General features: G+C 43.1%; 1 protein-coding gene and 1 long non-coding RNA gene across 10 annotated transcripts in view; one reads left to right on the plus strand and one right to left on the minus strand.

Annotated features, from left to right (window-relative positions):
* LOC132377875 (uncharacterized) overlaps positions 1 to 18915 on the plus strand; it is a 66851-nt gene extending 47936 nt beyond the window's left edge. For 7 of the 8 annotated variants that reach the window (XR_009506816.1, XR_009506821.1, XR_009506817.1 and 4 more), the window contains exon 5: positions 17108 to 18915. This is a non-coding gene — a long non-coding RNA (uncharacterized LOC132377875). Of the gene's footprint in view, positions 1 to 15801; positions 15865 to 17107 lie in introns of all 8 variants that reach the window. The other variant, XR_009506820.1, reaches the window with a different exon arrangement.
* frmd4bb (FERM domain containing 4Bb) overlaps positions 1 to 27033 on the minus strand; it is a 317520-nt gene that overhangs the window by 144845 nt on the left and 145642 nt on the right. For both annotated transcript variants that reach the window (XM_059944312.1, XM_059944313.1), the window contains exons 2-3: positions 24035 to 24100; positions 13058 to 13152 (exon numbers count right to left, since the gene is read on the minus strand). In XM_059944312.1, the coding sequence (XP_059800295.1) occupies positions 13058 to 13152; positions 24035 to 24100 (161 nt within the window). The remainder of the gene's footprint in view (positions 1 to 13057; positions 13153 to 24034; positions 24101 to 27033) is intronic.

Below are 27033 nucleotides of genomic sequence, written 5' to 3' on the forward strand. Positions count from 1 at the left end.
TGGTAGCATTCTCACACAACTTCTACACTTGCCCTTCTGGATGCTAGAGACTGCGTGTTTTTATGATGCTTTTGAAACAGCTTTGGCAAGCAGCTGTAATGCACTTCGTAAAATTGATGATGCTAGCTGAACTTCATGTTAGCTTGCCAACACAGAACAGTGAAATGTTATAACACAAATTTTTAATTTTACTCTTTATATAAAATATGCATAATTAATTTCATCAGTACAATCAAGTTACAAAATATAAAAGGGGAAAAACTTTATAATTGCATTTTTGACTAAAATAATGCCTAAAACTGCAGTAAGCAAGAATAAAACTATTCTTCATGAATTATCATGTTTTGAAGTTGGATCTCAAAAAGGTATAATTTCAGCTATCAGTTCCTTCAATGCTTAGATACAAACACATAAGATACTGCTTTATGGAGTTGTTCATGATAAAAGATTTTTGGAAATTCTCAGAGTCAAAATCAGGTTTATTATCACTGTGAAACGTTGTGAAATTTGTTGCTTTACAGCAGCAGTAAAGTGCAAGGCATTAAAAAAATCACTAAGTTACAATAAGAAATAGATAATAAAGTAAATAAAAAGAGCAACAAGAGAGCAAAGTAGTGAGGTCATGTTGATCTGTTCAGAAATCTGATGGTGGAGGGGAAGAAGCTGTTCCTAAAATGATGAGTGTGTGCCTGTAACTCCTCCCTGACAGTAGTAATGAGATGAGGGCATGTCCTGTATGATGAGAGTCTTTGATGATAGATGCCACATTCCTGAGGCACTGCCTTTTTAAAGGTGTTCTCAGTGGTGGGAATTCTTGTTCCCATGACAGAGCTGGCAAAAATGACAACCATGTGCATTGTGCATGTATCATGTGCATTGGAGCCTCCGTACCAGACAGTGATGCAAACAGACAGAATGGTCTCCACACTACATCTGCAGAAGTTTGCGAGATATACCAGATCCCCTCAAATTCCGAAATGAGGTATAGCCACTGGCATGTTTTCATGACTGCATCAATATGTTGGGCTAGGATAGATGGCATGTTTTCATGACTGCATCAATATGTTGGGCTAGGATAGATGGCATGTTTTCATGACTGCATCAATATGTTGGGCTAGGATAGATGGCATGTTTTCATGACTGCATCAATATGTTGGGCTAGGATAGATGATCATTGAGACACAATGCAGAATAGGCCCTTCCAGCCATGAAACCCCCAATTAACCCTAGCCTAATCACAGGAAAATTTACAATGGCCAATCAATCTACTAACCAGTCCACCTTTGGACTGTGGGAGCACCCAGAGGAAACCCACACATTCCACTGGGGGGACATACAGACTCCATGTACCCGACATCGGAGTTGAACTCCGAACCCCAACACGCCAGGCGGGAGTAGTGGCGTGCTGACTGCTGCATCACCGTGGCGATCCTCAGATGTACGCCCAGGAACCTGAAGCTGCTTACCCCCGATAAGGACTAGTGTGTGTCTGGGGATATACAGTAAAAGCTAAAGGAATACAGGCTCTTCCCTTCTTGCTAGCAAGGGTTGAAACTCCATCTAAAGAGGGTAATAATTGCCCGGATATCTAATTCTCATTAATAAATGCATATTACTAGCTATTAGACAATTAACTGGAATCTTCAAACAACTCAAAAATAATCTTGTGCCCAATGAAACTAATTTTGATTACCATTGTGGCCTGTTCATAGCTCCCTTGGTTCTGAGTCAGAACAGCAGTCACACTGACTTATATTAATATAGGATTGTAGCGGTGTGCTACATGCAGTGCTAAAATAATGACATGGAGTCGGTAAACTGCAGTTAAAGAAAGATTTTATTCGAACTTCACAGCCTTGCTTTAAAGCCTCCCTGATCCTGCCCTCCCCGGGCGCGGATGCTGTAGGGGCACGTACTCACAATCCCCCGCAGGCTTTTCCCTTTGTTGGTGAAGCAGACCTGGTGCCCTTTTGGGACTGGCCATTGTGCCGGCACGCTGGCTATTTGTGAGCCGGTTCGAGTGTGCTAGGAAGTGGGTCGCCACATAACCCCCCCCCCCCAGAACCGGCGATACACACCCCAAAGTCCACAGTCAGGGCTGGACCCTGTTTGGGAGGTCGGCCTCTGCGCCGCGGTGCCGGAAACTCGACCGGTTGCGCCAAGTCCACATGGGCCGGTTTGAGTCGGTACACCGTGAAAACCTCCTCTCTCCCCCCAACGTCCAGCACGAATGTGGACCCATTGTTCCTGAGCACCGTAAACGGCCCCTCGTAGGGCCGTTGCAGTAGTGGCTGATGGCCGCCCCTTTGTACAAACACAAACTTACAGTTCTGCAGGTCTTGGGGTACGCAGGTCGGGTTCTGCCCATGCTGCGAAGTGGGTACGGGGGCCAGGTCACCGAGCCTCTCGTGCAATCTGCCCAGGATTGCTGCGGGTTCTTCCTCTTGCCCCCTTGGGGCAGGTATGAACTCCTCGGGGACGACCAGGGGTGCGCCGTACACCAACTCGGCCGACGAGGCTTGCAGATCGTCTTTGGGCGCCGCGCAGATGCCGAGTAGGACCCAGGGAAGCTCGTCCCCCCAGTTAGGTCCTCTCAGGCGGGCCATGAGAGCCAACTTTCAGTGACGGTGGAAACGCTCCACCAGGCCATTCAACTGTGGGTGGTAGGCAGTGGTGTGGTGCAGCTGTGTCCCCAAAGGGCTGGCCATAGCTGACCACAGGCTGGAGGTGAACTGGGCGCCTCTGTCAGAGGTAAAGTGGGCCAGTACACCAAAACAGGACACGCAGAGGAACTCGAAAGGGCCGAACGGGGTGATGAGAGCCATTTTGGGGACGTCGTCCGGATGCATCGGGATTTGATGGTATCCCCAGATGAGGTCTACCTTGGAGAAGATCCGTGCGCCGTGCAGGTTTGCTGCAAAGTCCTGGATGTGCGGCACAGGGTAGCGGTCCGGTGTGGTAGCCTCGTTCAGCCTGCGGTAGTCGCCGCATGGTCTCCAGCCCCCTGTCGCTTTGGGCACCATGTGCAGGGGGGAGGCCCATGGGCTGTCAGACCGCCAGATGATCCCCAATTCCTCCATCCTCTTGAACTCCTCCTTCGCCAGTTGGAGCTTGACCGGGGGAAGCCGCCGAGCACGGGCGTGGAGGGGTGGTCCCTGAGCCGGGATGTGGTGCCATACGCCGTGTTGGGGCATGGCTGCTGTGAACTGCGGTGCCAGAACCAACGGGAAATCCGCCAGGACTCTGGTGAAGTCGTTGTCGGACAGCGTGATGGAGTCTAGGTGTGGGTCTGGCAACTGGGCTTCTCCCAGGAAGAACGTTTGAAAGGTCTCAGCGTGGACCAGTCTCTGCCTCGGCAGGTCGACCAGCAGGCTGTGAACCCGCAAAAAATCCGCACCCAGAAGCGGTTGGGCTACGGCGGCCAGTGTGAAGTCCCACGTGAACCTGCTGGAGCTGAACTGTAGCTGCACCATATGGGTGCTATAGGTCCTTACCGTGCTGCCGTTCACAGTCCTCGGGGGGGACCCAGTGCCCTGTTGCAGGTGTCGCAACTCGTCAGAGGTAAGACACTGATCTCGGCACCGGTGTCGACCAAAAAATGGCGTCCTGACCTCTTGTCCCACACATACAGGAGGCTATCCCGGGAACTTGCAGGGCGGGCTACAGCGGCGGGCTTCTGCGCCCCACCGCTGGTGGTAGAAGCACCATTGTTCATTGGGCTCCTCACCCCTGCCTCTGGGGTTAGCGGGCTCTGTGGCTGGGCCTGGTCTGGTTTGCTGCTGGGAGTGTGGCCTGGTGATCTGTGCGACGGACGCCCCACTCTCCTTCTTGGCATTCCACAGCAAGCCCGCCCAGGCTGCCACCTTCCGGGGGTCGCTGAAATCCGCGTCGGACAGCAGCAGGCGTATGTCCTCGGGCAACTGCTCCAGGAATGCCTGCTCAAACATGAGGCAGGGTTTGTGTCCGCCGGCCAGAGACAACATCTCATTCATTAAAGCCGATGGAGGTCTGTCTCCCAAGCCATCCAGGTGCAGTAAACGGGCAGCTCGCTCGCGCTGTGAGAGTCCGAAAGTCCTTATGAGCAGGGCTTTGAATTCCATGTACTTGCCGTCCGCTGGGGGAGACTGTACGAACTCCTCAACCTGGACCGCTGTGTCCTGGTCGAGGGAGCTCACCACATAGCAGTAACGTGTGTCCTCTGAGGTTATCTGCCGAACGTGGAATTGGGCTTCTGCTTGCTGGAACCATAGGTGAGGTCGCAGCATCCAGAAGCTTGGCAGTTTCAATGAAACCGCATGAACAGGTGCTGCATTGTTCATCTCCGGTCCAAAAATCGTTTGGACCATCGGGGTCACCAATTGTAGCGGTGTGCTACACGCAGCACTGAAATAACAACACGGAGTCGGTAAACTGCAGTTAAAGAAAGATTTTATTCGAACTTCACAGCCATGCTTTAAAGCCTCCCTGATCCCACCCTCCCCGGGCGCGGATGCTGTAGGGGGCACGTACTCACAATCCCCCGCAGGCTTTTCCCTTTGTTGGTGAAGCAGACCTGGCGCCCTTTTGGGACTGGCCTTTGTGCCGGCGCGCTGGCTATTTGTGAGCCGGTTCGAGTGCGCTAGGAAGTGGGTCGCCACAGGATCACAATACCACAACACTATTCAAAGGCACTTCAGAGAGTACTTAGAAAATAGAATTTGGTACTTGGAAACACACTAGGCCAAAAGCCTGGTCAAAGAGAGGAATGTGTGTGTGTGTGTGTGTGTGTGTGTGTGTGTGTGTGTGTGTGTGTGTGTGTGTGTGTGTGTGTGTGTGTGTGTGTTAGTGTTGGGGCAGCAGTGGGCATTGGGGTAGGGTTGGTGTTACTAAATTTTCATGCTCTTGAGTTCGGTATTGGAGCATAATCAGTATGAGAGTGCAGAGCTGCAATGATGTAATGATGGTTGTGGAATACACTAAAACGTTGTAAAATAGATAAATTGACTGTAATTCAAATTTAAGTTAATTCAGGCGAAATGATGGAGTCTTGTTTGTTGGGAACCAAGTTTGTGATTGATATGTGAGTTGATTGTGATGAGTTCTGATCTTCCACTGGATAACAGATAAATATTATGACAAGTCCATTCCAGGACAGTGGATTGATAGATGAAACTGGCTGTAAAGTATGAACTGATAGCTAGGATTTGAATGATGATGTATGCACTGCTGTTAAGGCCACAAGACATGGGAGAGATGAGATTCCCCTCCTTTTTCTTCTAAATTCCAGTGAGTATGGGTAAACAGCCATCAAACATTTCTCATACATTAATCCTTTCATCCTGGGAATAATTTTTGTGAACTTCCTCCAGACTCTCTCCACTGCCAGCACATCTCTTCTGAGCTAAGAGGCTCAAAACTGCTCACGATACTTCATATGCAGTTTAAGCAATGCCTTATAAACCCTCAGTATTACATCCTTGCTTTTATATTCTCATTCACTGGAAAAGAACACTAACATTGCATTTGCCTTTCTCCCCAATAACTCCTCCTGCAAGTTAGCCTTCATGGAATCCTGCACAAGGTCTTCCAAATCCCTTTGCACCTCTGATTTTTGAATTTAGAAAATAGTCTACACCTTTGTTCCTTATACCAAACTACATGATCATACACTTCCCTATCCTATCTTCCATTTGCCACTTCTTTGCCCCTTCTTCCAATCTGTCCAAATCCTTCTACAGATGACCTGCTTCCTCAGCACTACCAGCCCCTCCATCTATCTTTCTATCATCTGCAAATTTGGCCCCAAATCTCATTCAAATCATTGACATAGAACATGAAAGAAACTGGGCCCAACACAGACACCTGTGGCAGACCAATAGTCTCCAGAAGCCAACCAGAAACTTAACTTACTGCCCATAATGCCGCTAGCTTTTAGGGCAGCAGTGAAGGTCCTTCATTAATGTCCTTCCATCGCACAGGCCTTTAGAAGAATTCTTCTAAAGAAAGTAGAAGGATCCTCCATTGCTGCTTCTGTAACAATGTATTTTTGAGCATTCACTGTTGTTAGTAGTGAACAGAACCCTCGAACCTGGAGGACTGGTGGACACTCTTAGTCTGGCCTCTACTCTTTGACCTGTTTGGCATGGGTGAAAATACCAGGAGCAAAAGCACAAGGCCCTGATTCTAGCCAACACAGCTCTCCGGGTCATTGATGCACACAGGCCTCCAAACCCTTCAGCAAGGCTGTGGTTCTTTTAGAAGAACCAAATAGAAAAGGCCACCTTTATTCCTACACTTTGTCTCCTGCCTGTCAGCCAATTTTCTATCCATGCTAGTATCTTTCCTGTAATACCATGTGCTCTTATTTTGTTAAGATCATCACGTGCTGCATCTTGTCAAAGGTCTTCTGAAAATCCAAGTATACATCATACTTTTTATTCATCATACAACATTCATTTAGTCTATCTTGCTTGTTATTTCCTCAAATAATTCCTGCATATTTGTCAGGCAAGATTTCCCCTTTAGAAAACCATGCTATCTTTGGCCTATTTTATCACGTGCCTCTAAGTACTTCCTTAATAATAGATTCCAACATATTTCTAACCACTGAAATCAGGCTAACAGGTCTATAAATCTCCAATCTCCTGTCTCCCACCCTTCTTAAAGAGTGGTGTCACTCTTGTGCAATTTTCCAGTCCTCAGGACCCATTCTAGAATCTAGTGATTCTTGAAAGATCTTTAGTAATGCTTCCATAATCTCTTCAGCCTCCTCTTTCAGAACCCTGGGGTGTAGTCCATCTGGTCCAGGAGACTCATCTACCTTCAGACGTTTCAGCATCCCAAATATCTTCTCCTTAGTATTAGCAACCACACTGACTTCTGTACAGACACGTTCTGCCAATATTGCTAGTGCCTTCCACAGTGAAGGTGAACACAAAATACTGATGAAGTTCATCCACCATTAGTAACCTCTCCAGTATCATTTTTCAGCTGTCTGATATCCACTCTCACCTCTCTTACTTTTTATACAGTATAACTGAAAAAACTTTTGGTACCCATTTATATTATTGACCAGCCTACCTTCATATATCATCTTTTCTCTCTTTATTGCTTTTTAGTTGCTTTCTGTTGGTTCTCAAAAGCTTCCCAATCCCCTGAATTCCAACCTTTTTTCTATTTTCTACGCCATCTGAATTGCTGTCAGAAACTCCAGATTTGCTTTTCTGCTGTCATCCCTGAGAGAATCCCTTTCCAATCGTCTTTCACCATCTCCTCTCTCATGCCACTGTAATTCGCTTCACCAATGTAATACTCATACATCTGAATTTATCTTCTCTCTCTGAAACTGCAGGATGAATTCTAATATTACGATCACTGCCTCCAAAGGGTTCTTTTACATCAAGCACCTTGATCAAATTTGGTTCATAACACAACACCCATTCAAGCATCGCTGTTCTCCAAAGTGGGCTCAACCACAAGCTGCTCTAAAAAGCCGTCTAGTAGGCATTCTACAGATCCCCTCTCTTGGGATCCAACACCAACCTGATTTTCCTAATCTACCTGCATTTTGAAATGTCCCATAGCTTTCATAGCATTGCCCTTTTTCAACGCCTTTTCTATCTCCTGTTGTAATCTGTAAACCACACCCTTGCTACTGCTTGGAGTCCTGTACATAATTCCCATCAGAGTCTTTTTACCCTTGCAGTTTCATAACTCCACCCATAATGATTCTACATCTTCTGATACAACATCATCTAGATTTAAGGATTTGATTTAATTTTTTAACCAATAGAGACACCCTACTTTCTCTGCCCACTTGCCTGTCCTTCCAATACCATATGTGTCCTTCAATGTTAAACTCCTAACAATCATCTTTCAACCACAATTCAGTGATGCCCGACACATCACACCTGCTAATCTCTAACTGTGCTACATGGTCATCTACCTTATTCTGGGCATTGTTCAAGTATAAGACCTTCAGTCCTGTATTCATCTCCCTTCTTGATTTTGCCTCCATGGTACACTTCAACTCATCCCACAGACTGCAATTTTGCCCCATATTCTGCCTGTCCTTCCTCACAGTCCCACTACAAACTGCATCTACTAGTATACCAACTGCACCATCCTCAGCCCTATCATTCTGGTTCCATTCCCCCTGCCAAATCAGTTCAAATCCTTCCTGATAGCTCTAGCAAACTTGCCCTCAAGCATATTAGTTCCCCCCCCCCCCCCCCCGAGTTCAGGTGTAATCCTTCCTTTTTGAACGGGTCATATCTTCCCCAGGAAAGATCCCAATGATTCAGAAATCTGAAACCCTGTCCCGAGCACCAATTCCCCTGTCATACATTAATCTGCCAAACTGCCATCTTTTTACCCTCATTGGAGCGTGGCACAGGCAGCAATCCAGTGATTACTACCCTAAAGATCCTGCTTTTCAACCTTCTACCTTACTCACTATATTCTCTCCTCAGCACCCCTTTCCACCTACGTCATTGTTACCGACATGTACCATGACTTCCAGCTGCTCACTCTCTGTCTTTAGAATGCAGGGGACCAAATATTCCTGGCCCCGGCACCAGGGAGGCAATATACCATCTGGTAGTCTCTTTCACATCCACAGAATCTGCTGACTGTTCCTCGAACTACAGGCTCCCCCATCCCTGGCTGCACTCATCTTCTCCACTACCCCTCCTAGGGCAGAATCAGAGCTGGAGACCCAGCTGCTCTGGCTCTCTGGAAACATCCTCAGGCATATCAGAGAGAATGGTGCAGAAAAAGACAAATGTGGGCGATTCTCTGGTTATGTCTGCAACAGGGTGGTCAGGTTCCAGATATCATCATCATATTCCATGTCATATGAAGTACAGGCGATCATCCATGATTGATCTTGGATGATTTTTCTACAGAAGTGGTTTGCCAATGCCTTCATTGCCTTACCAGACAGGCGTTCCAGCAATGATCAATACTCTTCAGAGACTGTCAGCCTGGCGTCAGTGGTCGCACAACCAGGACTTGTGATGTGCACCAGCTGCTCATATGACCGTCCAATACCTGCTTCCATAGCTTCAGATGGGAGGCGGGAATAAGCAGGTGCTGCACCTTGCCCAAGGGTGACCTGCAGGCTAGCAGAGGGAGGGAGCGCCTCACACCTCCTCTGGTAGAGGAGCATTTCCACCCCTCGACTAGGGTTCCATATATAGGAGGCAACAAGAATCTGTAGGAGGATCTCAACAGGTTGAGCTGCATCTGTGAAGTAAAGGAACTGTCAGCGTTTCTAGCCCAAATAACATGGCGACAGAGAGGCTATCAGGCTTATCCCAGAAGTGCAGCCCTGCCAAGCCTATTAATGCATCGTTGTTTTGCACAGGAATGGGAAGATATGCAGAGTCAGACAGGTCCATTAGGGAAACTAGCCTCCCTACCACTGAGGACTTCTTGAAAAGGTGACGCCTCAAGAATTCAGCTTCCATCATTAATGGCGGGCAGCACGGTAGCGTTGTGGCTAGCATAACTCTTTACAATACAGGTGACCCGGGTTCAACTTCCGCTGCTGTCTGTAAGGATTATTGTAATGAGTGACGCAGAGATGGCAGAGGAACTGAATGTGTATCTTGGCATCAGCCTTTACAGTGGAAGACATCCGCAGTATACCTGACATTCAAAAGTGTCAGGGAAGTGAAGTATGTGTTGTGAAAATTACGACTGAGAAGGTGCTCAGGAAGCTTAATGCTCTGAGGGTGGACAAATCTCCTGGTCCTGATGGAATGCACCCTTGGGTTCTGAAGGAAGTAGCTGGAGAGATTGTGGAGGCATTAACGATGATCTCTCAAAAATCGATAGATTCTGGCATTGTACCGGATGACTGGAAAGTTGCAAATGTTACTCTGCTATTTAAGAAGGGTGGGAGGCAGCAGAAAGGAAACTATAGACCTGTTAGCCCAACATCAGCGGTTGGGAAGTTGTTGGAATTGATTGTTAGGGATGAGATTATGGAATACCTGGAGGCACGTGACAAGATAGGCCGAAGCCAGCATGGTTTCCTGAAAGGAAAATCCTGCCTGACAGACCTACTGAAATTCTTTGAAAAAATTACAAGCAGGGGAGACAAAGGAGAAGCAGTAGACATGGTGTACTTGAATTTTCAGAAGGCCTTTGACAAAGTACCGCACATGAGGCTGCTTAGCAAGGTAAGAGCCCATGGAATTACAGGGAAGTTACTAGTGTGGGTGGAGCATTGGCTGGTTGGCAGAAAGCAGAGAGTAGGAATAAACGGATCCTATTCTGGCTGGCTGTTACCAGTGGAGTTCCACAGGGATTGGTGTTGGGACTACTGCTTTTTAGTGATGTCAATGATTTGGACTATGGTATTAATGGATTTGCTGATGGTACAAAGATAGGTGGAGGAGCGAGTAGTGTTGAGGAAACAGAGAGCCTGCAGAGAGACTTAGATAGTTTAGAGGAATGGGCAAAGAAGTGGCAAATGAAATACAATGTTGTAAAGTGTATGGTCATGCACTTTGGTGGAAGAAATACATGGGCAGACTGTTATTTAGATGGGAAGAGAATTCAAAATGCAGAGATACAAAGGAACTTGGGAATCCTTGTGCAAGATACCCTAAAGGTTAACCTCCAGGTTGAGTCGGTTGTGAAAAAGGTGAACGTAATATTGGCATTCATTTCTAGAGGTGTAGATTATAAGAGCAGGAATATGATGTTGAGGCTCTATAAGGCACTCACGAGACCATACTTGGGAGTATTGTGTGCTCCTTATTTTAGAAAGGATATACTGACATTGGGAAAGGGTTCAGAGAAGATTCATGAGAATGATTTCAGGAATAAAGGGGTTACCGTATGAGGAATGTCTGGCACCTCTTAGGCTATATTCCCTGGAGTTCAGGAGAATGAGGGGGGATCTCATAGAAACATTCCAAATGTTAAAAGTCCTGAACAGATTTGATATGGCAAAGTTATTTCCCATGGTACAGGAGTCTGGGACGAGAGGGCACGACTTCAGGATTGAAGGATGTCCTCTTAGGACTAAGATGCGGAGAAATTATTTAAGTCAGAGGGTGGTAAATCTGTGGAATCTGTTACCACGAGCGGCTGTGGAGGCCAAGTCATTGGGTGTATTTAAGGCAGAGATAGAGAGGTTCTTGATTAACCAGGGCATCAAAGGGTATGGAGTGAAGGCAGGGGAATGGGGATGACTGGAAGAACTGAATCAGCCCAAGATTGAATGGCAGAGTAGACTCGATGGGCCGAATGGCCCACTTCTACTCCTATACCTTAGGGTCTTATGGAGTTCGTACATTTTCCTGTGACCATGTGGGTTTCGTCTGGGTGCTCCGGTTTCCTCCCACAGTCCAAAGACATGCCGGTTGATAGTCGACTTGGCCATTGTAAATTGTCCCGCGATAAGGCTAGCATTAAATTGGGGAGAATTGCTCGATGGCGTGGCTTGAAGGGAGGGACGGGCCTATTCCACACTGAATCTCAATAAATAAATACTGTAAGTTAAGGACCCTCACGGTCCAGGGTATGCCCTCTTCTCATTATTACCAACAGGGAGGAGACACAGGAGCCTGAAGATGCACCCCCAATTTTTTAAGAACAGCTTTCTCTCTCCATTGTCAGTCTTGGCCCAAAATATCGACTGCTGATTCCCCTCCACAGATGCTGCCTGACTTGTGTGTCATGTTGCTGAAGAACTACACCTAATTTCTTTTTTTATTTCAAAAACGTTAGTCACAGACATGGAGACATCTACTGTATATATCTGTGTCTATATTCCTAATGTTCTATCTATATATATATATTTGCTGTGAAAATTTCACAAATTGTTTACATTCATAGTGGCATCTAGTTCATGCATCCTCCAACATGAGCGACTGTAAGCTGAAACGTATCAGTCAGCAACAGTCCCTTACGGACTTCTCACTGCACTAGAAGACCAACACATTCCGAGTACACCAAAGTACGACTTCCATCGAATTGAGTAGACATGACGTTTGTCTCAATATGCATCCCTGGGAACAGCCAATGGATCAGAAGGTGACTTTAACACAGCTACAAATCTTGACAAGAATTCCAGCATCCTTTTCCACACCTTTGTAAATGCAGTCCTTGACTAGCATTCAAAACTTCACACATCTCTCCCTTAGACTTCAGCAATGGGAAGTAATCCAGAAAAGTGAAAGCAATCATAGTTATGGGAAGCAGTCATTAGAATCAACCAGCAATTAACTAGTAAATAATAAATTGGAATACCTGTAGCGATGGTATGGAGTGGCCAACTCCTGTTGTTGATTGCATGCTCAGATATGATTAGGACTGTATTAGCTGGAACTTGGCTCAGTGGCAACAAGACATTGAATCAACACTGCCTGCTGAAAGACTCCCGACCTCTTCTCCACACTTTCTGTGGATACCAGCTGAATTTACACTAATCCTTTCACTCAGATGATGCCCAGCGTAACTCGAACCTATGTGTCTGCCTATTGAATGCCGTTTTGTAACAAATTAGACAATCTGATTCTAACCAAGGCATCATACTCTATATTCTAGGAAATATGCAACATTGAGTTTATTAGAACACTGATTCCATGATGAACTGTGCCAACATCAGTAAGGGTTAAAACTCCAGTAGCACACTGAGGAAGCTTATTCTATACAAGTGACAAGGCTTTCATGAACAGTCTGATAAGATTAAAAAAGTAGCTTTTATAAATTGGTTACGCATGACATCATTTCTTGACATTTTGATAAGATAGGCAATGCTTATGAAAACAATATCCTTTTTGCTGTAGAGCAATACAGTAGGATTACTTGTTTCAAGCTAACAACACTGACTTCTACAAATCCTGTATAATGATAGATGTGCTTTTATATTGTAACTTGTAAAACTTTGTTTAATGACAATGTGACTCCTGTGAGCACTGATAAGGATTTACTGTTGTTGATTTTCTAAATGAATTATTTTCAGCTGTGAACTATGCAAAATAATCAATATGTAATATGTATTTGGCTATTCCTGCATCACACTGCAAAGCTACCTTTAGGTTTAGTATGTTTTACTTACGTGTCGTCAATAAAAGTGATGCCAAAGTATTCCTTTTCTTTGAGGTTAAAATGAGATGCCACCAGATCTAGCAGTTCCCTGGATAGAAGCTTTGGCTAAAAAAAAAACACACAATAAAATTAATAGAACTTGGGAACAGCAAGGAAATTAAGTCACTTTTTCCATTGCATTAAGCTCTATAATTGTTGTCTTCATGTCTCACTAAAACATGAAGCTTATTCCCTCTCCTTCAATGTGAGCTTTCCTCATTTTTTCTATGATAAAAAAACATAATTATTTGATACTTCACTCTTATTTGTGGGCCTTAATTTAGTGATAGTCTTGGTCAATTATGCAAAAGATCTCAAAGTAGGGTGAAATGATAAAAATCTTGGAATCCTTTTTGAAGAGACTTCAAGGATCGTCCAGGACAAACTGATTTCAGTTTCCCCATTTCTTTCTTTCTTCTTCCTTCCCTTCTTCCCCCCTCTCCCCTCTCTCTCATTGGCATAGGAACCATTGCAAATTGGAAGGAGTTAGAAAAGTGAACCTGTCCTGTGGCCAAGTAGCATAATCATTTTTCTCTTCTAGGCAATAGAAGGTGAAAGTTGTACATTGTTTTAGGCAGTTGTCATTAGCATAACTTGTGCAAATAAAAATTAATGGTAGTGTGGCTGTCAGTTCTAAAATGGGGACTGTCAACACTTTGTTTTGTTAGTATGAGAAGAGTTTAATCAACCTCTTTTGTGGCATTCTCAGTCTAACTAAAGAGCTGATAACAGCTTGTCGCTCTGTCAAATATAAGCGGTAAGACCTGAAAGAATTCAGGTCCTCGACACTCAAGCACAGCTGTATAATATATATATATAGAACAGGCAGATCATTATAGGTTGATAAGTGACTGACGCCGGTGGGAAAGCTGGATCAGACTCCAAGCCAGCTCAAATCAGATGTAGTGTGGAAACTTTGTCCAATGCTCAGGCTGAGCAAATAAAGATGCCAGCCAACAAGAAAAGCTGTTAATGCAAAGAGGGTGAATCTCTTCTGTCCATCTTGGTCTGTTGGCTTGTTAGGAGCTGCGTTTCTTCTTTAAGTATTTCAAATTGTTCAACATACTGTACATTTCACATTTCCCCCCATCAGATATCCTAACAATGTTAGTGAAAGATTTAAGTTGCGTCTCCAGGTCTGTACATATCAGTGCCAGAAGGGGCAGGAAGCATTCTGAGCGAAAACCAAAAATTATAGAGGAACAAAAGCAGAACCCAATTCTAAGCTGCAAAGGGACAAGGAGGTACTCGAATAAGCAAACCTTATAGTAGCTATAATTCATAGTGAAGAACTGCAGGTTCATCTCATTCTGATCTGGAAAAGTTATTAGCGCTGTTGGCCAATGAAGGTTCACAGTATTAAAGGCCTGTTGCACTATTTTGAAATGTGATTGAAAAATCAGAGTAGTTGAAGTTGACCGCAACATCTAAAAGTTTAAAGACAAAACCTTTGGAGACAAGGGACAGCAGATGCTGGAATCTGGAGCAACAATCTACCAGAGGAACTCAGTGGGACAACAAGCGCCATTGGGATGAAAATGGCCTTCATAAATCAATATACAAGAGTACAGAAGTTTGGATATTATGTTGAAATTGTATAGGACATGGATGAGTATTGTGTTCAGATTTGGTCACCTACTTACAAGAAAGATGCAAGAAAGATTAGGAGAGTGCAAAGAAAATTTTCAAGGAGGTTGCCAGGACTTGAGGACCTGAGTTACAGGGAAAGGCTGAGTAGGTTAGAAATTATTCCCTAGAACACAGAAGATTAAGGGGAGATTTGACAGAGGTGGATAGATTGGTTAAATGCAAGCAGGCTTTTTCCACTGAGGTTGGGTGAGACTACAACTGGAAGCCCTGGGTTAAGGGTGAAAGGTGAAACATTTAAGGGGAACATGGGGGGGGGGAATTCACTCAGAGGGTGGTGAGAGTGAGGAACAAGCTGACAGTTTAAGTGGAGGATATGGGTCCAATTGCAACATTTAAGAGAAATTTGGATAGGTACACAGGTGGGAGGGGTATGCAGGGATCTGGTCTGGGTGCAGGCTGATTAATGTTTTGCTATGGACGAGATGGGTCAAAGTTGCCTGTTTCTGTGTTGTAGTGTTCCAAAAGGAATTATTCCTGATTGAGTCTTTCAACCCACAATGTTGACAATTCCTTTCGACCCACAGATGCTGCGTGACCTTCTACGTACCCCCAGCAGATTGTTTGTTGCCCAAAAAATGTCTCTGGATTCTATCCATCAGACATTGGACTGGATGTTACTGTTTATTCTGCAGAAATTAAACTGTCATTTCAGACAAGCACAGGCAGTTAAATATAAAGATCCTACCATTGTTGTTTAGTGTACATTGCTTCTTAAAAGCAGCAAATATCTCTCCCCAGTTGTCCCATTCAATTCTATTCCACAGACAATGTTGTAATATTGGAAACAAAGACACACACCAAACACAACAATTTGTGCATTTCCATTTAGACCCAAGTCTCCTTTTATTTGACAATATTGTTTTAATTAATGCAAGGCAGTGTCTCTGGCACAGAAGCTTAACATCTATATTGCTGTATCCTATTCCCACAACATCCAACTTTTGTTGGAGATATTTAAAATTAGATCTGTTTAAAAATTTCTTTGGAAAGAAAAACATAATTAACATTTTTGTTCTGACAGAGAGTTTTCAAGTTGAAATGTTAAATTTGCTTCTCTTTCCACAGATGCCGAATGACTTCCTGAGTGTTTACAGCTTTTTTTTTAATTTCAGATTTTCAGCACCTATGGTATTTTGATGTTGATTTCTTTTCTGTCTCCTTTCTTACTCTCTTCCACTTCCTGTTCCTGATTTGAGATCCCCTTAACTAACATGACTAAAACCACTTGATCAAACTGTACCAATCAAAGATTCAAATACATTTATTATCAAAGAATGTATAAGTTATACAACCTTGAGACTTGTCTGCTTACAGGCAGCCACAAAGCAAGAAACCTGAAAGAAACTAATTAAAAAAAAGACCAACACCCAATGCACAGAAGAGAGAAATACACAAATCATGCAAACAATAGGAGCGAGCAAAAGCATTCCAAACCAAGTTGAGTCTTTCCATCGGAATCCTCGGAGCAGGCTGGCCTAGGCCCAAGCCTCTGTCCCAGTTCATCACGTAAGCGGGCCAGATTGCTGCAAAGCTCACAGACACAAAGCACAGCAGCCGGGGCCGTCTCATAGCCTCAGCATCATGGAAAGAGGAGTGAACATCACGAGAGAGCGAGCAAAATCGGCTAGACTGTTGTCTCTGGTCCTGACACCCTGCCTTTCCAGTCTACCTGCGCCAGTGTTTGAATTGTCGAAACAGTGCATCTTGCCTCGCATTAAGACCCAGGCTCCACCACAGTGAAATGCTCTGGGCCTAGGCCACATGGCCCAGCTACTCACTCTGGGCCTCAACACCCAGCCCAAAACTGTTCTTGACCTCTACAAATTGGCTTGGCTCTTAGAGCGATCCAATTTCACACCTGGGTTAGGTGGATGATCATTGCTATTTGATCTGTTTTGCTGGACTTAAAATATTTCCATCTCTTACCAAAAGCAATATGCTATGCAAAATTTAATGGGAATTAAACAGACAAGACCCTAAACATCTTGAGCGCTAACAAATTGATGTTTCTATTCTGCTATTCACTCATGCTTTGCTGTTTGCATGATTTGTTCTTTTTTTTTTTAAAAGCACTTTGGGTGTTTGCTGTTTTCACTGAACAGATTCCATGGTGTTCCTTTGTTTCATGGCTGTCCGTGGAAAGACACATCTCAGGGTTGTATTCTGCACGCATACTTTGATAATAAATGCACTTTGACTTTGACTGAATAAATATTATTAGTCTGAAAGATCCTTTTGATACAAAATTGAAATATTAAAACTGCAATTTTATGATGTTAAAATAGAACCAATTATTCTACTTGCTTTCCTTTTTATTCAATTAAGTTTTAATTCTGTTCCTCAATTGTAATAAGTTGTTTTCTATTTGCAGCATCAACTTTGAAAATGCTCCAAAAATTAAACTGAGGTTTTCCTTCGACTGATTGCAGAAATCCACACAGATCCAATTGACGCAATGCAGGAATGAATCCTCTCTGGTCTTGGGCATGCAAGATATTTATCTATTGGCTCCAAAGATCCAAGGATCAGCTGTATAATAAATCAAAAATTCTCCAGGAAATAAACTAATATCACTATTAAATCATTCTTTGTCCTCTGAAGACAGATTTGCTTCCATCCACTGCTGCCTTGACTTGGCAAATCTGAAATGCTGTCTCTTGCAAAGCTTTTCTATAATTGGCCAATATTACGGGGAGATTAAAGTAACAGAAATTACTACATCTATAGACAGAACATAAGAGTTAGCAGCTCAGGTCAAAGACCATTCATTAGAGTTCTAGCATCTGCAGTTCTCTGATTTTCATTACTGGTCAGAAATGAGGTTGGATAGGTATGACTCGATGACAACTCAAGTGTTGCAAAATTCCATTTCAGGAAATAACCTTGATTTGTTCTGTTAATAACTTGATTAAAACGCACTAATAACAGCATTTAAAATACTGTTGTCATGCAATGGACTTGTAACTCAGAAATATCAGCATTTAATGTTACTGTAGGGCATTTTGGCAATGTACGTAGGGCTGTCATAGTGCTGATTCATCTTGATGGAAGTCTCCATTACCTGGTATAATATTTATAAATAATCCTTGGCTGAAATCAAACACAAAGGACCCAAGGAGTGCACATTTAAGTCCATTACTTGACATATAAATCCTCGATCCTTAATTTGTTGTGTACATCTACTGCATAAATTTTGATTTTTTAAAAAATATGGATTTCTTTGTGGCTCTAAAACAATCTTGCTGTGTCATTGTACGGTTCCATCTGTATCCTTCATGACTGTGCTCTATGCTCTAACCTTAAATATGGCTGAATCTTGGATAACCATTATGAAAGAAGTGCAAATGTAATAGTATGTTTTGAATTTCATTTAGAGTGGATTGGCCTAGTATTAGCCAGTAACTCCATCAATCTGGGGGAGATGTGGAACCCGAGTCACTGACCTCAGGTTGGTCTAAATAAATATTGTTGATGAGGTTGAGAGCTTCAAGCTCCAAGGCATGAACGTCACCAATAGCCTGTCTTGTTCCAATCATGTTGATTTCATGGTCAAGAAAGCTCTCCAATGACCATCTCCTCAGGAGGCTAAAGAAATTTAGAATGTCCCTTACTCATTTTTAATTGATACATTATCTATAATGTAATATCCATTCTATATGGATGCTGAGTAGGCCTGGCATGGCAACTGCTCAGTATGTGAAGGCAGAACAGGTACAGAGCAGACGGTATACCAAGCCTAATTCATCAGAGAAACCATGCTTCCCATTATACACCCTGTCTATACTTGTCGCCACCACAGAAAAGCAACTAGCATAACGAAGGGCCTCACACACCTTGGACATACTCTCTTCTCCCTTCTCCCATCAGGCAGAAGATATAAAAAGCCTGAAACCGCGGACCACCAGGCTCAAGGACAGCTTTGATCCTACTGTTATCAGGCTCTTGAATTAATCTCTTGTCCAATAAGAAGGACTTTTCCCTGAACAATCTATCTCGTTATGACCTTGCACTTTATTGTTTAACTGTTTAACACCTCATTCTGCAATGTAATTGTTTACCTTCTTCCCTCTCAATGCACTGTATAATGATTTGATCTATGAACAGTATGCAAGACAAGCTTTTCACTGTATCATGGAATAAGTGACAATAATACTAATAAACTAAACCCAGTTTTTAAAAATGGCAGTCCTCGGAAAAAATCATACTCGTTTTACATTTGCTTCATGTTGACAACAAGCCACGATCCCAACATAAGGGTTGAAATGGCAGCAAGCTATGTGACGAGTACATAAATACTCATCCCTAATTTTCTCACTTCCAACAAGCTGCCTGTGGGAGCAGAGCTAATGGGAAACTTAACCAGCAGTGACAACACTCCAGAGTCAAACACCAGCAACTGGGCTGCAGAATGCAGATGACACTTGGGTTGGTGTGCATTTGGATGCAGATAGCCAAGCCATTGTTGACTTGTTCAATGAAACAACTGATAGTTTGGGCCTTACTTTCAACGGAGTCATAGAACGCTATACAGCTCAGAAACAGGCCCCGTGGCTCATCCAGTCCATAGCAAATTATTATTCTGCCTAGTCCCATCAACCTGCACCCGGACTATAACCCTTGGTACCCTTCCCATCCATGAACCTATCCAAATTTCTCTTCAATGTTGAAATCAAACCTGCATCCACCACTTCCGCACACTCACCACTCTCAGAGTGAAGGTGTTCTCCCTCATGTTCCCCTTACGTTTTTAACCTTTCATCCTTAACCCATGACCTCTAGTTCTAGTCTCACCCAACCTCAGTGGGAATAGCCCGCTTATGTTTACCCTATCTATAATACCCCCTTAATTTTGTATACCTCTATCAAATCTCCCTCATTTTCCTACACTCTAGGGTAGTGGTCACCAACCTTTTTAAGCCCAAGATCCCCTATCTCGGCCTTAGTGAAAGGCAAGATCGACCCCAGATCGATTAGTTACACACATGCACACTGGGCGGAAAAGACCAGAAGTATAATCCCGCAACCTGGAAGTAGAAATAATGAATAAACACCAGGGGTACCCAACCTTTTTTGCACAGTGGACCAGCCGACGGGGGCGTGGGGGGTGGGGGAGGTGTTAAACACGACCGGAATACAGCAATACTCGAAGGGGGTTCCTTATGTCTCGTCTATTCCGCAATTTACATTTCGTGGCTCTCGGCACTTAGCTGCTGTCCCGCTTGCTCACGCTTTTTCCGCTCAAAAAACTCAACAGGTTTGTCTCTAACTGCAGGGTGCTTGGACTCAAGGTGCTGAAGCAGTTTTGAGGGCTTCATTGCCTCATTAGACACGAGGGTATCACGGCATTTACACAACTGATGACCATGCGTGCATTCAAGTTCAACAGTGGGCGTGACAGGGAATGAGGAAAGGTGCAGCTGACTCAGATCATTTCCTCGTGGCCCGGTGGTTGGGGACCACTGAAGTACACTGTGTAGTGCGGGGGAGCTACACGCATGCACAGTGGGCAGAAAGAACAGAACTAAAACCCCGCAACCCAGAAACAATCTCAACAGTATGTGTGTATTTCTTTTCTTTTTTTTTCGGGATCTACTGGGAAAGTCTCAAAGGTTGACCAGTCGATTGCGATCGATGGGTTGGCGACCACTACTCTAGGAAATGAAGTCCTAATCCTTTCAACCTTTCCCTGTAACTCAAGCTCTCACATACTGGCAACATCTTTGTAAATTTTTTCTGCACTCTTTCAATCTTATAAAGATCTTTCCTACTAAAACTGCAGACAATACTCCAAATTAGGCTTCGACAACAACTTGTACAACTTCAAAATAACTTTTCAACTCCTGTACTCAATACTTTGATTTATGAAATCAATGTGCCAAAAGCTCTTTTTACAACCATATGTACATGTGACACCATTTTCAAGGAATTATTGATCTGAATTCCAGATCTGTTCTACCACACTCCTCAGTGCCCTACTGGTCAACATGCAAGTCTAACCCTGGTTTGTTCCTTCAAAGTGCAACAGCTCACTCATGTCTGCATTAAATTCCTTCTGCCATTTTTCAGCACATTTTTCTAGCTGGTCCAGATCCAGCAGCAAGCTTTAATGGTCTTCCTCAACATCCACTATGCCTCCAATCTTAGTGTTATCTGCAAATTTGCTCATCTAGTTTACCACCTTAACATCCAGGTCACTAATATAGATGACAAACAAAAACAGACCCAGCATGTTTGCTTGGGGCACGCCACTTGTCACAGGCGTCCAGTCAGAGAGGCAACCATCTACCACCAGTCTCTGGCTTCTCCCGTGAAGCTACTGTCTAATACACATTTCTCCTGAATGCTGAGCGACTGAACCTTCCTGACCAACCTCCCATGCAGGACCTTGTCAAAGGCACGGCTAAAGCCATGTAGACAACATCCACTGCATTGCCTTCATCAATTTTCCTGGTAACTTCCTCAAAAACACTATTAAGATTGGTTAGACACAACCTACCATGCACAAAGCCATGTTGACTATCCCTAACCAAACCCCTTCTATCCAAATATTTATAAGTCTGATCCCTCAGAAAAACTTTCAATCACTTACCCACTAATGATAATCTTCAAGAGGACTAATTCTGTCCCTTGCTATCCTTTATCAATTAATATATCTGTAGAAGCTCATGGGATTCTCCTTCACATGTCTGCTGGAGCAGCCTTATGCCTTCTTTTAGGCCTCCTGATTTCCTTTTTATGTGCTCTTTTGCATTTCTTGTACTCAAGTACTTCATTTGTTCCTTCCTGCCTATACCTGTTATGTATCCCCTCCTCCTTCTTAACCAGGGTCTCAATATTTCTCAAAAATCAAGGTTCCCTAAACCTGTTGCCCTTGCATTTTATTCTAACAGGAAGATACATTCTCTGTACACTCAAAATTTCACCTTTGAAGGCCTCCCAATTACTAGCCAGAAAACAACCTGTCCCAATCCACACTTGCCAGATCCTTTCTGATACCATCAAAATCGGCCTTTCGCCATTTTATGTCAACTTGAAGACCAAACCTATCCTTCTTCATAATTATTCAGAAACTAATGACATTATGATGATCACACAAACTTCTGTCACCTTCCCTGTCTCATTCCCTAATAGGATATCTAATGTCTCACACTGTATAGTTGGGAACTCTATGTATTGATTAAAGAAACTTTTGACAAACTCTAATCCATCCAGTCCTTTTACAGTGTTGGAGTCCCAGTCAATAAGTGAAAAGTTAAAATCATTGACTATCACCACCTTATGCTTCTAGCAACACTTTGCGATCTCTCTACAAATGTGCTCCTCTAAATCCCACTGTCTATTCAGTGGCGTTTAATATAACCCCCTTAACCTGGCCATCCCTTTCTTATTCCTCAGTTCCAACCATTTAGCCTCAGTATACAAGCTCTCCAGCCTGTCTGAGCACTGCCATGACATTTTTTCAGACTAGTAATACCACCTCTACCCCTGTTCTCTCTCCCATTCTATCACATCTAAAACTCATAACCCTGGAACACTGAGCTGCCAATAATTCCCTCCCGGCACTGTATCACTAATGGCTGCAAAGTCGTGTTGCTGATCTATCCCCCAAGTTCATCCAGCTTTCCTACAGTACTCATTGCATTGAAATATACACCACTCAGAACATTAGTCCCACCATGGCCACTCCCACTATGTCCTCTTGACCTCTGGTTCTAGTCCCCCCACCCCCACTCCGTGCAGCACTAACAAACCTTCTCGCAAGAAATATTAATCCCCCTCCAGTTCAGCTGAAAACCATCCCATCTGTACAGGTTCCACTTTCCCTGGAAGAGAGACCAATGATCCAAAGATCTGAAGCTCTCCCTCCTGCACCATCTCCTTCGCCATGTGCTAAATTGTATTATCTTCCTGTTTCTGGCCTCATGAGCACATGTCACGGATAGCAATCCTGAGATCACAACTCTTGAGGTCCCGTCGTTAAACTTTGCACCCAACCTCCTGAACTCACTTTTCAGGATTCCTTAACATGGTCTGTAAACCATCTACAGCTAGATGCAATTCTCGCAATGTAGTCATCAGAGATACTGGAGATCGCCCTGCCTTTTCCACATCCCGCAGGAAGAGCATTTCACTATCTGTCTGGCATTACCACTGCTCTAACTGAAAAATTAAACAAAATAAATCTATCTACAGCCTTCACCCCTTCTTGTCTAAGCCTCTTAAGTCAAAGCTTCCACTCCCTATTCTAACATTTGCCCACTCAAACAATGGCCGGTCTCACTATAGCCACTCTACATAAACCATGCTTCTTTTTGTTGGCTTTTGCCAAGTGCCTAATTATGTAGAACATAACATCTCCACAGGAAATGTGGCATGCAGAACGTGCGGACTGTCCCCACTTGCTTCTTTTGAGATCAGTCTCTCACTACCAGCAATCCAATGTCCCCTTAGGTACTGTGGCACACAGAACGTTCCAACTGTCGCTGATCGTTCCTTTTGAAATCTCTATTGCACAATGCACAACCTAACATCTCCTCAGAAACTGAGGCACACAGGCATCCACAAGACACTAACTTGTTCCTACAGCATCATAAAGATTCATGAAAATATGGACCACTTCCCCACCCTATGAGCTATCTCTCAGTGAAATTCACCAGTGCCATCAAAGCACTGGCACAGCTTTTAATCAAGTGCACGCTTGATTTGGAACAAAATTCATGGTCGACTGGACAGTAGTGGTCCCTGCCCTCCTAAGGTTCTGCGACATGGGCCATCTCTGTCAAGTAGCCAAAGGCTGCCTTCACAAAATTCTTGAAAACCTACTGGAAGCTTAAGTACGCCACCTAAGGCAACATCCTGATCAGTAAGTTCCTAATTTAACAGAATTTATCAGTTAAAGCATGTTGTTCTCAGACCTGACACCAGAATCCTGAAAATGACTCTATTCCAAGCTTTGCTACAGCAATGGGCACTCAGGAAGACCAACAAATGTGTTCAACTAACATGCCAAGGCAACCTTGAAAAAAGTCTTCCCACTGACTTCTGGGAATGCCTGATCTGTGATGACTGAGAGCTGAGGTGGTATATTTTGAACACTTGGGAACTGAATCCATGTGGAAAGAGCACACAGAATGAATGCAATACCTGTACACCAGTTCTTTCATTCACCGCTTTCTCCTTAAGTAGGTGTCTACAGTTCCTGCAAATGCCTCATTGGTCGCTTCTGTACCCACAAAGCCAGAGTAAAGCAAATCAAGCTTGATTCAAAAGACTACCCAACAGACATAGAATTCCTTACCTGAACTAGTAGCTCCAGTTTTCTGTCATCTAGGAGATTAACTTGACAGTGTCTACCTTCCACCATCTATAAAAGGTAAAAAGACAGAGCAATGGAATGCATTATTAAAATTATTGTTCTGCATTTGGAAATTGATTTGATCCAATTTAATGCATGAAAAATTCTGTATGTGAGAGCAAGGCACTTGTGTATGAACTACATACAGATAAGCAAATAGATTAAGAGATTACTTGTACTGCTGCATGACAATAACTAGAAAAAGTTATTATACAAAAGATTGCAATAAACACTATGATTGTGCCTGTTTCTTGCACAGTTTCCTTCCCCCACTTAGTTGAAGTCATTAGAATGAATTTGGGAGGTAAAGTTCAGTCAGTTGTTGAAACCACAAAGAACACAATACTACCAACTGGGAAAGTTTCCAGGTGGTATTTCTTTAACAATGCACCAAACACAAGTGCAGTGGAAACAAACCCCTAAACCTTGTAAACACATAAAAAAAAGATTAATAATTATCAATTAGATGGTTACTTTGCATACCCAAACAAACATAAGATATAGAAGCAGAATTTGGCCCATCAAGTCCACTCCTATTTAAAATGATGACATTTAAAATTCTCTCATTGCATCAGTACTATGCAACCTGTTACTGCTGCACACTGACAAATCCCAGAAATAATCTGAGCTAATCCAAAACACTGCGGTACTAGGAACAGAGTGACAGGTCTTACTGTCCCAGAGTTGTTTATTCAACATCACTTTTTAAATGTTGAGGAAGTTAGATCACTTAATAAGTAGATAAATTTCTTAAAGATTGGGGAACTAGCACAGATAAAGAGATGATGCGGGTCCAGATCAGCCATGATCATGTTGACTGGCAGGTCAGACTTGAGGGGCTGAATGGCCTACTATTGTCTTGTGCTCTTATTAAGTTATAAAAGCAGAGCTCCAACCACCTGATCAATTTTCCTTTGACTTTGGGCAGATCTGGGAACAGAATGTAGTTTAAATTACCATTTCATTAATTCCTGCCTGAAAGCACAATGCTCAGTCATCCCCACCTCCCACCTTCCAGTAGAGGCTGTTTAATCTCCCTCTTCAGTTTTAGACAAATATACAAAGTGCACTGTAACAATCCCATTTCAACACTTGCTATATTTCTATGATTACTTCTTCACAAAAGCAGATTTCAACAAGACAACTTGTCTGCATCAAATTTATCCTGTTCTTCAGATGTTTTTTTTTCTCTCTAAAGCAGTCCTTCTGAGTCAATGTTGCAGTTTATATCAATTGTTCACCGCTGTGGATGTCACCACCATGGCCAATATTTGATATCCATTCTTACTTGGGAAGTGAGTAACTTGCTAGGATTATCGAGTGGGGTAATTAAGAATCAACCGCAGTTACAAATCTGGACTAACGTGCCAGCGACAGACGGCATATTGCCTTCCTTTGCCATTTTTTCCATAGTATCAGTTTCACATTATTACAGCAATAATGGTCCCACTACTAAAGGATGGAAATTATTCTTTGATTTCAGGGGCCAAGTGCTTGAAATAGTGGCATATACTTTGCATTCTGCTTCCAAATTTCAAGTCTCTTCCAAAGTCTCTTCTATGGGACCGAATTTTACAAGTGCCTAACCATCTACACAAACTTTTTTTGTGTGATAATCACATTTTACAGAGAAAGAATGCTTACTGCAAAGTCATCTATTTTGCTTAGAGGTCGATCTGATTATATTTCTCAGTATTCCATTTCTTTTTATTTGTTTCCTTTTGCCATTTTCCCGATTTTCCCTCATATTATCTAGGGAAGAGCCTCATTTCCTTTACTCATTTCCTCATTTACTGTTTTCAGCATTAGATTAACTTCTAGCTTCTTTCCAAATACTATTGCTCAAACTGGATTAGGGATCTTTGGAGCCGGCAGAGGGGGAGAAGGGTACGTATTTACAGATACAGTATGTCATTTATTATTTCTCTTAAAGAAAATTCCGAAGTCAAACATATACAGAAGAATACCTTGAAGTTGAGTCATTGATTTTCTTTTTACAGAGCATGGTTCAAATTAAATGAATAACCGTCGAAAGTGTTGACTGAGGAACAAATGAATTGGCCAAGACACCAAGAGGAATTCCTTTTGAGCAGAGCTGGAGGCCTTTTCTGCACAAATGAACCATTGTGATAGGTGCACAAAACTGAGAAAATGAAATTCTCTGAATCCACGGTTATCTCACTCGACATGTTACAAATGTGTTGAGGTTTCTCTCTTTACCACGGTTATCTTTGCTTAATGAAAATTCAGAGACACAAATAAGATCAGTCAGCAGATGCAATATCGTTGAGTAGATATGATTTCAATCATATTTTTAAATATATTTCACCAATGCAACAGTGCTACTCATACTATCTATTTAACATTTTGCATTTCTGTGCCTTACATTAATTGATAATCTAACAGTGATGCATTATTAATAAGAAAACACTAAATCAGGAGTCAGACAACTGTTTTCTTCAGAAGTCTGTCTCATCACAGCACCAATTTGCATTTATATGGAAAATTAATTAGAGAGAAATGCTCCTATATGCAGCAGAGATGAAAAATGAGAAATAAATAGACTGCAGGGATTGATGCCAGCATAGGGTGTTGTAAAATCTCTGGTTAAAGCAGATTTAATGCAATGTGTAAGATGAACAGCTAGAGACAAATGAGCTTTGACAGTGAATTTCAGAGAATGGGGCTTCGAGTGTCAATGGCAATGCAACAGGAGGCATACACTTAATAGCCTAACTGAACGAATTGAGATTGAGAACACATTGTGGATGTTATTGGGCTGCAGATGATTAATGGTATCGTCCCCTCCTGAAACTTTAATGGATTTACCAACTGGGTGAGCATTTTCTATCAGATGGCACTAGAGTAGAAATAAGTCATCAACTTTGGGTGTAATTGGGTAGCAAGGGCTCGTTGGGCCAGAAGGGCCTATTTCTCTCAAT

The sequence above is a fragment of the Hypanus sabinus genome, chromosome 19 (genome assembly GCF_030144855.1).
Source record: "Hypanus sabinus isolate sHypSab1 chromosome 19, sHypSab1.hap1, whole genome shotgun sequence".
Classification (NCBI taxonomy): domain Eukaryota; kingdom Metazoa; phylum Chordata; class Chondrichthyes; order Myliobatiformes; family Dasyatidae; genus Hypanus; species Hypanus sabinus.